Source organism: Prionailurus viverrinus, chromosome B1, assembly GCF_022837055.1.
Source record: "Prionailurus viverrinus isolate Anna chromosome B1, UM_Priviv_1.0, whole genome shotgun sequence".
NCBI lineage: Eukaryota > Metazoa > Chordata > Mammalia > Carnivora > Felidae > Prionailurus > Prionailurus viverrinus.
The window spans coordinates 170,560,829-170,574,673 of NC_062564.1; the positions used below are offsets into that span (position 1 = coordinate 170,560,829).

The 13,845-nt window shown below is 40.5% G+C and overlaps 1 protein-coding gene across 4 annotated transcripts in view; it reads left to right on the top strand.

Annotated features, from left to right (window-relative positions):
* The window catches only part of ATP8A1 (ATPase phospholipid transporting 8A1), a 232,249-nt gene that overhangs the window by 41,112 nt on the left and 177,292 nt on the right, over nt 1–13,845 (top strand). For all 4 annotated transcript variants that reach the window (XM_047855524.1, XM_047855526.1, XM_047855525.1 and 1 more), the window contains one exon: nt 4,350–4,395. In XM_047855524.1, coding sequence (XP_047711480.1) covers nt 4,350–4,395 — 46 coding nt within the window. The remainder of the gene's footprint in view (nt 1–4,349; nt 4,396–13,845) is intronic.

Genomic DNA, 13,845 nt, shown 5'->3' on the forward strand with positions numbered 1-13,845 from the left:
GTCCAGAAGTTTTTGGCCCAAAAATAAAGCACATCACATCTGCTTACAGTCTGATACCAGAACTAGTGACAAAACAAAAAGGAGGTTAATCTCAGTGTCCATGAAAATAGAGGAGAACTAGATAGTGGTGAAGACCAGTAATGTCCACCACTCTTTCGTCAGTGAATAAAACACAGCTTACATTACAGTAAACCTTCTTTTATATTGAACACTTACGGTAAAACAATTCCCTCCAGGTGAGACACCTAAGACGTATGCACCCAGTGCATTTTAACACCTGATGCTTTGCCTAGCTCAACAAAATGCAGTTTCCTGTTTTTAATGTGCAGGTAGCAAATGACATAAATACCTACTTGAAAATATTCTGAAATTAGTGGAGAACTTTTCATTAAAAAAAAAAAAGCATCGTGTCAAATGTCAACTCTTATGATAAGGGGCAAGGTTGGTTGCTAAATGATGATATTCACCACAGAAAACATGTCTTCTTTGCTATACACTTGTTAACTTAAGCTCTGATCAACTTTATTCATTATAAAACAGATGCTTTTTTAAAGTCTACAATATTCAGAGACCAACTACTGGGAATGTGTTAGTGAATAAAAGTAGCCATGATGGAACTTGCAGCCCAGTAGAGGAGACAGACAATCAAGTAACCACACCGGCTATCAGCTATCATAAGAATTAAATGATGCACTGGGGCACCTGGGTGGCTCAGTCGGTTGAGTGTCCGACTTTGGCTCAGGTCATGATCTCACAATTTGTGAGTTCGAGGCCCGCATCGGGCTCTGTGCTGACAGCTCCGAGCCTGGAGCCTGCTTCGGATTCTGTGTCTCCTTCTCTCTCTGCCCCTCCCCCACTTGTGCTCTCTCTATCAAAAATAAATAAAAATTTTTTAAAAATTTAAACAAAAGAATTAAATGATACACTGAAGTCCTTAGAACAATGCCTAGTTATAGTAAGGTGATGAATAAATGCTAACTGTATTGTCATCATCCAAATATCCTTTTGACTAAAATATAGAAAATGGATTGTAAGGAAAGAGAGGATTTGGGTAGACTAGTTAGAATAATATTCTGGTAATTGCTATAAAAAAATGAAGAGGTCTGAGACCGAGTGGTATTGTAGATAAAGCAATACAGAAAAATGAATTCCATATATATTTAGGAGTAGAATTGACAAGACTTATCACCATCCAACATGCTTATTTTGTTCATATTTTCTCTCCAACCACTAGAATGTAAGCTCCATAAAGACTAAGAGTTTTGTGCTTTTTCACTGCTGCATCCTCAGGGATGTTACCCTCAGTAACAGGGCCTGGCTCATATTGTTTTGTAAACATTATTGAATGAATAAGAAATAGATTGGATGGAAGTGAGAAGGAGAAGAAAATGCTAAGGTTAACTCTCAAGTTCCTGGTTTGTGCAAGTAGATGGTATCTGGTTCCATGTCTGAAACAAGGACCACGTCTTGGGGGTTAAAGTCCTAGATTGCTTTTTGGACATAGTTCAAGGCCTCTGAGACTGCCAGAGGGAGATGTCAAGGAGGCAACTGGATATAACCATCTGGAGCTCCAGTGAGAGTGTTGGCTGGTAAATATGTATGTATCAATTATAATTGAAACTGCAGGTATGGATGAGCTGAGCCAGGGAGAGAGTATAGAATAAGAAGCGAAGAGAGCCGGGTATAAGCCTCGAACAATTCCATCACTGAGTAACAAGAGAAGAGACAAAGAAGGGGCCAAGCTACAGATGGAACACCTGGACAATGATGTGATAAATGCTTAGGAAGCAGGAGACAGCTCCCAGGAGGGTGTGGTCAACATTACGTACTTAAGTATCCTGAAGTTCATGGCACTATTTACACAGTAGTTTATTGGTGCACTGTCAACTAAATATTGATAATATTAAATAGTTCACGAGCCCTCAGTGACATTAAGTGAATTCTCGTTATAGGACAGTGGAGTTATTTGAACTCACAGAGTAACTGCATTAATATTCTTTGAACTGTTCATTTTAGAAGGAATAATGATCTGTTTGGAATTAGAGATATGATCTTTTTACAGTACTAAGGTTAGAACCTGCCTGTCTGGCTGGATCCTTATGTACACTCAACACAATTGTTTCTTGCAAGCAACCTAATTTTTCTGTGGAGGGAAGGCTGAGGAAAGGGCTGCTCCTGTACAAGAATTCTCTGTAGATGGAAAGTAATGTTTAGGATCTCCTTAGGTTTCACTAAGATTAAATTTCCTGTTTAAGTGGAATGTTTCATTAATTAGCTTTTATTTGTCTCCTCCAGTTGGAAGTCTAACCATTGTCTGTAATAGATATGCATTGTTTTGGAAGTATTTATACTTCATTCAAATATCTAAATTTGCTTTGAACCATTATTTTGAACCAAAATTTATTTTGGGTTACCTTCTAATTTTATTAAGATCATTGTTAACAAGAGTATTTTAGAGTTTTATCAATTGTGGGGCGCCTGGGTGGCACAGTCGGTTAAGCGTCCGACTTCAGCCAGGTCACGATCTCGCGGCCCGTGAGTTCGAGCCCCGCGTCGGGCTCTGGGCTGATGGCTCAGAGCCTGGAGCCTGTTTCCGATTCTGTGTCTCCCTCTCTCTCTGCCCCTCCCCCGTTCATGCTCTGTCTCTCTCTGTCCCAAAAATAAATAAATGTTGAAAAAAAAAATTTAAAAAAAAAAAAAAATAGAGTTTTATCAATTGTAAAATATTCTCTACTGATTCTACAAATTTGAATTTTTTTTTAATGTTTACTTATTTTTGAGGGGGGTTGGAGGTGGAGAGAGGGAGACACAGAAACCAAAGCAAGCTCCAGGCTCTGAGCTGTCAGCACAGAGCCTGACACGGGGCTTGAACTCAGGAACAGCGAGATCCTGACCTGAGCCAAAGTCGGACGCTCAACTGACTGAGCCACCCAGGCGCCCCTAATGCTCCAAATTTAAACAAACTTTAAAAATTCATTTAAGAACATTTGCTGGTAAATCATAAGCTTACTTTTGGAAGCAGTAATTTGCCTAATGAAAGTCTACATTATTCCAGTTTTGTTAGTGAGTGTTTTGTTCTGAGAAAGAATTGTAGTGTGTTCCTACATATGGATATGGCAAGAATTATCTTCTACAAGCCTTCCACAGAGGCGTTTTGAATGCCCTGTTTGCACTTTGTACAGTTCAGTGGCTGATTGTTTGGCTGAACTGAGTTCACACTGCCTGCTATTATGTCATCCCTCCTTAGTATTGCTGTGTTTGGGAGGAGGGCTAATCCACAACTCTGGCCTTTTCTCTTGGAGAGTATTGTCATTTGTGTACTGTGATTCTAAAAACTGTATTTCTTCTCAAATGAAAAAATTAGGAACTCAGTTTTATGTGCATTCCAACCCACCTTAAAGTCATGTATATGCAGCTAAATCTGACCTTGAGCTTTATATGATAGAATCTTTGAGCTCAGAGTTAGATAAATTCAACACTTTCCTGCAACGTCAACCGAGGCTGATGTGTTACACTTGATGCTGTAAGTTTAGACAGAAGCTATGAAAAACCTCTAGTTGAACCATAGACAAGATAGCTTCCCTTGGCCACTCAAATTCTCACCTTTCCTCTGACCTTTAGTTTCTTTTACTCTCTGCTCCAAAACCTTGGCTTATGTGACTCTTCAAACTCACCCACTTAGACTTAAGCTAACACACCTGTTTACCTTTTTTTTTTTTTTTTTTGATGCTTTTAAGAGGAAGGAGAATAGGATCCTGTGATTAAATGGTTCATAATGGGGAGAAGGGACCATTCAGAAGCAGTGGATAGAAGAAGCTTTATGAAAATGGTATATGTGTTTGGTTCTAGTCATTGGCAGACATCAGCATGCCATTAAATTATGGAAGATGTAGTTGGCCTAATTAGATAAGGAATTTCATAAGAAGCTGAAAATACTTCAGTACCATTATTAAACGGTAGTTATTACAGCTAATTCTCTTGGGCAGTTGCCTTTTTTAAGTGAATTATTTAAGTTAAAGGGTAAATCAGCCTTCTCTAGTACATTAAAATTTTAGTCTTACCTGTATACTAATGTAGGATGCTTCTGAGGACCCTACTCTGTGCTCCCAGAAGAGGAATACTGTATGAACATTCTATGGATTGTGTTTTCAATTTTAAAATTCCCACATACCCTCTGATTCTTCTTATCGGCACACCCCAGCATGCTTATAAAATTGATATGGGTATAAAAGGATAAAAGCCTTGAGAAACATAAATTAAAAGAAATATTTTTTGTATAAAGATGCTACTTTGTTTTATTCATCTCATCCACTTTTTCACAGTTTTTGTTTTTTGCTTTTAAACTTTAGAAACGACATAAAGCTGATAATGCAGTGAACAAGAAACAGACACAAGGTAGGAATTTTACATTTTAATTTCTCTTATCTGTCAAATACACTCTGGTAATATATATAGATCACATCAATGAAATGTAATTCAATTGAAAATACCTAAATACCTTGTATCTCTTAAGTTTTTGTTCCAGGGGAGACTCTTTTTTTTTTTTTTTTTGTAGTATTTATTAGCATAATACTTAAGTTCACATTAGAGTGATTTACAGTAGTAATACTTTTGAAAGATAACATTTTTAATATGCATAAGTACCTCATAGCAATGCATTCCCGAGTACTGTCCATGAAATCAGTTGTGTTTAAATGCTGCAAAATGTCTATATTTTGTTAGTGATCAATAGATGTTACTCTAGGTAAGATTTAAAGAAAATAATCAGATGTGAAGCTACTTGTTAAAAGGCATGTTGGAAACACTTTGTGTTATACTGTACACACAGATGATATATGCTCCAGAAATAAATAAAACAAAAACCCGGCCAGCTTCTGGGAAGTACATGGCATTTTGACCTCGCTTTTTTGTTGTGGGTCTCATTTTGACGGAGCAAGAGTCAAAATGACCTCTCACACAAGTAAATAGACCATAATGCTCTTACATTCTTAAAAAAATACCCAGGATCACGTGAAATAGACACCTTACCCATCCCTGAGCTTGCCCCATCTGAGAATCTCATTTCTCTCTGAAGTTTCCTAATGTGATGAGGATCAGTCATGTGTGCCCAAATCAGCTGGTGATTAAAAACAGTATTTTTATACTGCTGTGATTTTTATGGGACTCTGCCAAACACCCTGCTTTTCTTCCAAAGGGATCATCTGCTTTTACCTTCCACTAGAGGGATTATCTGCTGATTTTTGATACATTTGTGAAAGGTACATTAATTAAAGTATCCTCTAATACATTTACAAAATATTTACTGAGCTTATAATATTTATTATGGGACATACGAAAAAGCGTAAGATGGGAACTATATAAAAGCCCAAGGGTAAAATATGATCTTGTGTGGAAAATGAAAGTTTTGGCATACATGATCTCAATGTCTCTGTAGATTTTTGTGGCAAATAATGGTTCCTATGTCAAATACTAGATGGGTCCAAGAGAAGGGAAGGAAATTGTGGGGTAATTTGAGATAGATCTTGAATTTTGGGGAACACTTTGGATGAGCAGAGGCATCCAAATGGGGAAGATATTACATGTGTTTTGGGAAAGAGGGAAGAGAGGTTATCCTGAACAGAGATGAAAAAGGCTGCTGGATTGCTTTGTTGAACTGTTACCAGATTGCCAAATGAAGAAAGGAGATTCATATCAAAGGGAAGCAAACACATGATTAAAAAATAGGGTCAGGGTCAAATTTTCCAGGGCCTGAATGCCAAGCCAAGGAGATTCCAACTTTTCTTGAGTATACTGAGTAGCTATTGAAGGTTTACAAGTGGAAAAGAGACAGGATGACCATCAGATTAAAGTTGAAAGAACAGAGTGGAATGGAATAGGAAGCTATTAGAAGCCTGGGGACAAAGTACTCCAGGAATTTGGGTGTGAAGAGACAACCATTAGGAATTGAAAGGGGAAAAAAATCCACACGTTACAGGTTCTCGTATTTTGGACAATGTGCGAAAATACATTTGCGCTTGTTGCCATGTTGCTTAGAATATTCAGCAGAATCTTTTGAACCAAAAATATGTAACTGTTTTTTTTTTTTTCCAATACATAGCGTATCTTGTAGCAAAGGGCTATCTTCAGGGACTAGCAGTTATTTATTTTCAAGCACTGGCCCAAGAAGTCAACATTGTATGATTGAAGAGCAGCCATCATAGCTAAGATGATTGTAGGCTACCACACCTTGTACTGATGGGTTTTCCAATTTTCCAGGTACTACCTACTGCCGGAAATACTCACTTTTCTCTCCTATTTAGAGAAAATATTCTTTCTTGGTTCATCAATTTATCCTGGATTAACAAGATTAGCTCTCTGGCTAAAAATGAAGAAGAGAAAGCTTCTGTAGTGACATAAAACTCATGTCGAAAATAAAATATTAGAGCTTAGTAGCTATAAAAACCACTTCAAGTCAGCAGAAAACTTGAAAATTCTATTTCCAAGAAACTATGGCTCTTAGTTTGATACTTGAATTTATTTTCTGAGGGAATAGACTTTTCTTTTTTTCCTCTTTGCCTAGCTGAATGTTGGTTGTCTTTTTGTATTGTAGTTAGTTAATAGGAGGTAACAGAAATGTTTGAGTAGGATACCGTTTGCTGTCAGATAACTCAAATTGCTTGATATAAAAGCCATCTGTTGTCATTAGACCAGAATGAAATTCAATTTGCCTTCCTGAATTGGAGGCAAGAATGGGTGTAGGAGTGGGAAGGGGGGTATTTTTGAAAGAATTAAGTTTTGACAGACATTTGAAGTATTTAACTTAAATTTTCATTTTATAAATGTTTATCAAGACCATGTAATATTTAAGAGGACACCATTCTGTCAGATTCAAATATTAATCATATATTCTTACAGAAATAAATATTTTGTCTCTTCATTTTACATTGAAACACTCGAGAGTGACTTTTATCTCTGTCATTCCCTAACGACTTCAGAAATATAAATTCATAATTTCATTTACAACATTTTCAACCATTTAACTGGAGATTGTCTGATGCTTAATTTTCATGAACTAATGATTCCAAGCAGGGATTAAATTACGGATTTAGGACCTAGTGCATGACTTCATAAACTTTACATTTTGCGTCTATCATCAGTACTTATGGGAACAAAGCATTTCTTGTCCTAGAGATAGAGAAGTTGCTTAGGTAAATGGTTCAGCGGGCTGGCCAGTGAAAAATTGCATATTGGTCTCTGAGGTCCTGGTTGCTGAGGGAGAGCAGTGTAAATAGATGGCCAGAAGTCCAGGGAGGATGAGTGAGTCTTTGAGTTTTGTGGTTCACTCCTCCCAATAAATTGTGATTGCTTCCCGTGTTTTTGTTATGTGATGGTTTGTGTGTACTAGGTAGGTGGGCCCTTTTACTCATCTTTCTGTTCCCCATGTCTCTTAGCTCAGGGGCCTGCCTGTATGGATGAATGAACCACTCTCCATCTATAGACTTGAGTACAGACAAAAAGCAAGAAGAGACTAGAAATGAAAGGAGCTGCCTTAGAAATTCATTATCTGGGCTGTAAGCAAGATGAAGAGCAGTGTTTTCAAAACACTGTGTCCCAGACTGTTCTGCAGGCACTGATAAAATGCTAATGTGACAGAAGCTCTTGCTGCCTCTGCACCTTGTCTGTTGAAGCCATCATATCATCATTTTACTCTGCTTTGCCTCCTGTGAACACAGTACTGGGTCCACTTATCACTTCCATTACCCAGAGCTCCAGAGCAGGGCATTCAGAATGCCCTGGTTTTCTTTGCATCTAAACTTACCTTCATTTTCTCTGATTTCTTCCTCTATATTTGAACTCACGGTATCTGATATACCTCACTCCATGTGTACACACAGACACACACACACACACACACACACTGGAAGCAGTCTCTCATAGCTTTCCCTAATCTGGGTGGTTTTGCCAAATTTAGCTTGGCAGGAATTTGTAGAATATAAATTTGTTATTATCATTATGATACGTAAATTGAAGACAATCTCTGTATGAATTTATTACAGTGGTTGAGCTGCTTCTCTTTTGAATACATAAACATATATTTGAAATGCTATTGTGGCTAGCATGCCAGCATTTCAAGTGGAACACTAGTTTCACACAAGATCACAATACGGACGCCTGGGGAAAAATGGGGTTCAGGTGCAGACTGAGAGAGATATTTAGGATCTTAAAATTAAAAATGTCCCCCAATGAAACATATTTGCTTTTTTAAAATCCCAGCTTTGGCTGTCTTCCCTGAAGGGTGGAGTGTATACCTTTCACAGGGGAGAATGGATGGGAGCCACCTGTGACACCTGGCAGCCCGTCAGTCACCTGATCTGATGCCATAGTTGAACGAGGACCACCAGAAATTCCTAGTTGGATTGTTTCATACATTGCTCTATCATGTAGCAGACATGAGATTAACTTTTTTAAGGTTTACTTATTTTGAGAGAAAGAGAGTGCGTGAGCAGGGGAGAGGCAGAGAGAAAAGAAGAGAGAGAATCCCAAGCAGGCTCCGAGCTGTCAGAAGAGAGCCCAGCATGGGGCTTGAACCCATGAACCGTGAGATGACCTGAGCTGACGTCGAGTCGGAAGCTTAAAAGGGACTGAGCCACCCAGGCACCCCTAGAGTAGGTTTTTAATAGTTGTTTTTCAGTTTTAATGTAGAAAAGGACAACAACAAGTAGGCATGTAGCTAAAAATAGATCTCAGCTTTACTTGTATCTTCCTTCCCTGGAGCTACATCAGCCTTTTCAGAAGTGGAATTGAGTTGGTACTGGCTGATAGTCACTAAGGGGCTTCTTCCCTGCAGGGCACGTAGTTGCCTGTCTCCCACTGGAAACCATTTCACCTTTAAAGCCCTTTGTGAAAAAGGTGTTGAGTTGGCCTGGGTGGAATATGTAACCCTGAAATGGCCTACCATCAGGCTGAATCCATCTGGTTAAGTTCATCCCATGCTAAGGGACTTAAGGTAGTACCACTGTCCTGCTTGTTGAAAAAGCCGGAGTGCTGCCTTTTTGTCTCCCTGGAGGTCTCCCCACATCTGGTCTGTGCAGTAGGCCTGAACATATACTCTGCCACATGTGCATTGTCTTACCTATAAATAGTTCCTAGAAACTAGTGCTTCCAGGATCTTAAACATCAGGCTTAAAAATGGAGCACATGTATGGCCTAAATAATGTTTTCAGACACTTGTAAGACTGTTAATATTTTCAAACTATCACAAAGATCTTAGAGTTGTATAAATTGAACTGGTTAGGTATTTTCAGCAACAGCTCTGGATGGAGACCAGGCATTTATATGAGGGGAATACAACCCCAGATTGTCTTCCGTTTGTCCCATAAATAAAAGTTGTGCACTGAGGAGCAAAAAAACCACTGAGGAAATTTAGGGCCATTGTTAAAGAGGAAAAACAGGTGTGATCCAAAGTTCGAACATTAGTTACTTCACTTGAGTAAAGTCCTCACCGCGCATCCACCTTGTATAAGACCCAGTGCAGAAAACACAGAAAGAAACCAGTCTGTGTTCTTGTTCTACAGGAAATGTAGAACATTTCCTGTCTCTGGCAGAGACATAAGATGCCCACTAATACTATGATACAAGATCGAAAAACTAGAAGGGACCAAATGAGAGAAGTGGGGATTCCAAAATGTCATTTTCCAGGCTCGTGAAGAACGAGTGGGCTTTCAGTAAGCAGAGCTATTGGAATGGTAGCAGTGGGTGATTCAGGAGGAGGTGGGAAGGCCTGAGATGTATTCTGGGAAATAGTCTATTTCAGCTAGAGCATAAGATACTTGTCACAGAGCAGTGGAGGCAAGCATTGGAAGGCAAGTTAGGGTCCTTTTTTGGAGGCTTTTGAAAACCAGCGTGGAGAAGTCGGAAAGAAATACTGAAGAGCATGGCTAGGTTCCCAGTTGTGCTTTTGAAAGAAGAATTTGGGGTGGTGCAGGGAGCAGACAGGTTAACTTGTATTTTTTAAGTTTAATTTATTTTGAAAGAGAAAGAAAGAGTGTGCGGGCGAGCATGTGGGGGAGGGGTAGAGAGAGAGAGAGAGGGAGGGAGAGAGAATCTCAAGCAGGTTCCATGCTGTTGGTACAGAGCCCAACATGGGGCTCAATCCCACAAACCATGAGATCATGACCTGAGCTGAGATCAAGGGTCAGATGCTTAACCGGCTGTGCCACCCAGGTGCCCCAAGAGATCGACTCTTGCTGAATCAAGGAGAGGGGTGGGGCAATGATGACCGGGAAGGCAAAGGAAAATGCACAGCGAACAGATCCACCTGGGCTCGGCAAAGGAGAAGGAACCTCGTCAAGCAGCAAATACCACCGAATTAGACTGTGACACCCACTACGTCCAGCATTTAAGAAGTCGTGAGTCTTCCCGGGTGCCCCAGCTCTAAGCTGCAGAGCTAGAGCCTGGCTGCAAGAATGGTGAGATGGATTGATTACTGCGGCAGTGGAGGGAGATCTTTCCTTCAAGGAATTGTTCAAGTCAGTGAGGGAAAAAGCGAATGATAGATGACTCCGTGAGCAGGATTGAAGGGAAACATTTTGAGAAAAGGGGATTGCTGATCCTCGTGCTCTCTGATCACATCATCTCACCCATATTTTCGTTTTTATAAGTCTCCCAGAAACAGCTTTCTGGGAGATGCCCCTAGAGTTTCTGTAGGCCTCCCCAGGGGCCCCAGGATTTCATTCTTAAGAAGGTCTCAGTGGGGCGCCTGGGTGGCGCAGTCGGTTAAGCGTCCGACTTCAGCCAGGTCACGATCTCGCGGTCCGTGAGTTCGAGCCCCGCGTCGGGCTCTGGGCTGATGGCTCAGAGCCTGGAGCCTGTTTCCGATTCTTGTCTCCCTCTCTCTCTGCCCCTTCCCCGTTCATGCTCTGTCTCTCTCTGTCCCAAAAATAAATAAAAAACGTTGAAAAAAAATTAAAAAAAAAAAAAAGAAGGTCTCAGGGACACTGATGCTGCCAGTGAGGCCCATTGTTACAAGTTTTGTAAGTGGGTAATAGAAGTAGTATCACGGATGGAAAAGCCATATGTAGAAGAGGGATAAGAGCAGAATTCAGAAAGTTCCCTTTGTCTTTTGTGTTGGCGGACTCCAAGCAGATTGTTGCTTGCCTTGCCTTTTTTTTTTTTTTTAAGTTATTTATTCTGAGAGAGAGCGGGTGCACATGCAGGGGAGGGAGAGAGAGAGAATCCCAAGCAGGCTCCTCACTGACCATGCAGATATCGCACAGGAGAGTTTTGTGCAATGTCAGCTTATGCCGCAGAGAGGTTTCTGCCTTAAAACTGTCTTTGGAATGCAAGGGTCTACAGAGTGACTGAATTGATGCTTTAATACGGGTATGATGGTTTTCTTTCTTTGCGAAGCTCAAAGGCACAGTCTCAGCACTGCCCTGTCCTCCTCAAGGCACTGAAACTCCTCTCTAATGCTTACAACCAAGTAGAAACCAGAGTGTACCACGTTTTCTGTGGTTTCTCCATCCTCTGTGTCCTCGCTGGTGCCCATCATCCTTTCGGATAACTCGCCTCTTGTTACCCACTTAAAGAAGTAGCATGATTGCCCACGAATGGCACCCCAGCGACTTCCAGTAACAGCCCCAGTGATGAACTCTTTCATTTACAGTGGTGACAGCTTCTCTCTGAGAAGCCCAGTGTTAGACTCTAAGTGAGCACCTGTACCTGTGCAGCATTTGATTGGGTCCTGAGAGCCTGCCAGTTTCTCCAGGGCCTTTGATTAGGGAACTCCCAAGGGACTCTAACAGAATGTTTTCATTTCAAAACAGAAATCCATTACAACAAAGCTGTTAAGGAGTATCCTGCTAAGTAAAAACAGGTTACGTTTGAGGTATTTGTTGAAAGTCTGAGCTCTCTTCTGCATGCTGTCAGACTAATTAGCCCGGATGAAAACTGTAGCAGGTGTGTTTGGCTGGAACTGCAGAGAGAGGAGTTTTGCATTTAAAGGAATGAGCTAGGGGCGCCTGGCTGGTTCGGTTGGTTGAGCGTCCAACTTCAGCTCAGGTCATGATCTCATGGTTTGTGGGTTCAAGTCCCACATCGAGCTCACCGCGTCGGCACAGAGCCTGCTTCAGATCCTCTGACACCCCCTCTTGCTGCCCCTCCCCCACTCATGCTCGCTCGCTCTCTCTCTCTCTCCCTCTCTCAAATATAAATAAACATTAAAAAAAAACTAAAAAATGAAAAACAATAAAGGAATGAGCCATTAATGCACCATAGGACAGGCCATTCTCAATTCTGCCATGGCTTGCTTTCAGCCCCCTTCACTAGGCATCACTAATCATCCCCACAGCTCACCTACTTAAAGGTGATATTCTAGAGGTATGGGGTAAGTTCTGATATTCTAGAGGTATGGGGTAAGTACTTTGGGTCCCGGAAAAGCTAAAAGCTCAGAAAAGCACCCAGCGTAATTTCTCACTTCCTCTAAACGTGGTTGCAGCTGGGTCAGAGGAGGTCAGTGATTAAAAATAGCTGCGTTGTTATTTCAGTCACCAGCATAATACACGTGATATTGCTTATTTTAATTGTTCTATGGTTGGGTGTTTAGGAACCAGTTCTGAAGTAGAGACAAAGTGAATTATATGATTGACTTTTATCTTTAGCCAGTATTCAAGCCTTCATTTGTACAGAAACATTTTATATGTCATGAGCTGATTTTCAATTTCCCCAGAATTCTGTATCCTAAGATGGGTCTAGCCTCAAGTTTGAAGAAAGCTATGCACTTCCGGTCTTTATTTCTGGTTCTAGTTTTATAGTTCAAGAACAAAAGAAAGGGAAAAGGAGAAGGTAGAAATGTATTCTCAGTTCTCACAAGCCTCCAAATGATGATGATGCTGTAGGTCCCTGGACCACCGGTTGAGCAGCGAGGGTCTGTAGTACATTCAAAGCAATGTTACCGCACTGGGTTAGAATTCTAACTCAGTGTAGAGACATAAAGGTAATTTACACTTTGACTAATCCAGGCCACTATAGCCTTCAGAATAAATAACAAATACCCATTTAGATTGCCAAAAACCAAATGATTGATAACAATTTGCGCTTGTCTAGGTTTAGTCAGTGAACTTCATATGTTGCATGTGAGAGTATAGATTGCACAGGATTCTTGGGCCGGTAATGTGGTTTATATCTGATGTCTGATAAAAGTACAAACACAAATGCCCAGAGCCAGCAATCTTCCTCTTAGGATCCTGTCCAATAGAATACAGTCATATAAATATATTTCGGTGTTGTTTGAGGTGGTAGGGGAAAAAAAAGAAATCAGAATTTCCATCAAGAGGAAGATAGTTGAGGGACGCCTGGGTGGCTCAGTCGTTTAAGCATCTGACTTTGGCTCAGGTCATGATCTCACGGTTTGTGAGCTCGAGCCCTGTGTCGGGCTCTAAGCTGTCAGCACAGAGCCTGGAGCCTGCTTCAGATTCTGTGTCTCTCTCTCTCTCTGTCCCTCTCCTGCTCGTACTGTCTCTCTTTCTCAAAAATAAACATAAAAAAAATTTTTTTAATAAAAATTAAAAAAAGAAAGATAGTTAAATACATTAGTGTGTAGCTGTTGTGTAAACCAGAGTTGTTTCACAGCTGGACTGAAATACCCAATGCTTATCTCTGGGACACCTGGCCATGAGCAGAACAAGATGCACTAGCTGGTGATTTATAAAGTGCTGTCTAGGGTTTGAAACTCCCCTACAGGCACCCAAGACCAGCTTCTCTACTTAGTTTAAGGATGTGTATAGATTGATGGCTTACTTGCTTTATCCTGTTATACAGTCTGCTTTGGCTAATTGACTAGGGGCTATAAAAGACCTCTTGGAAACT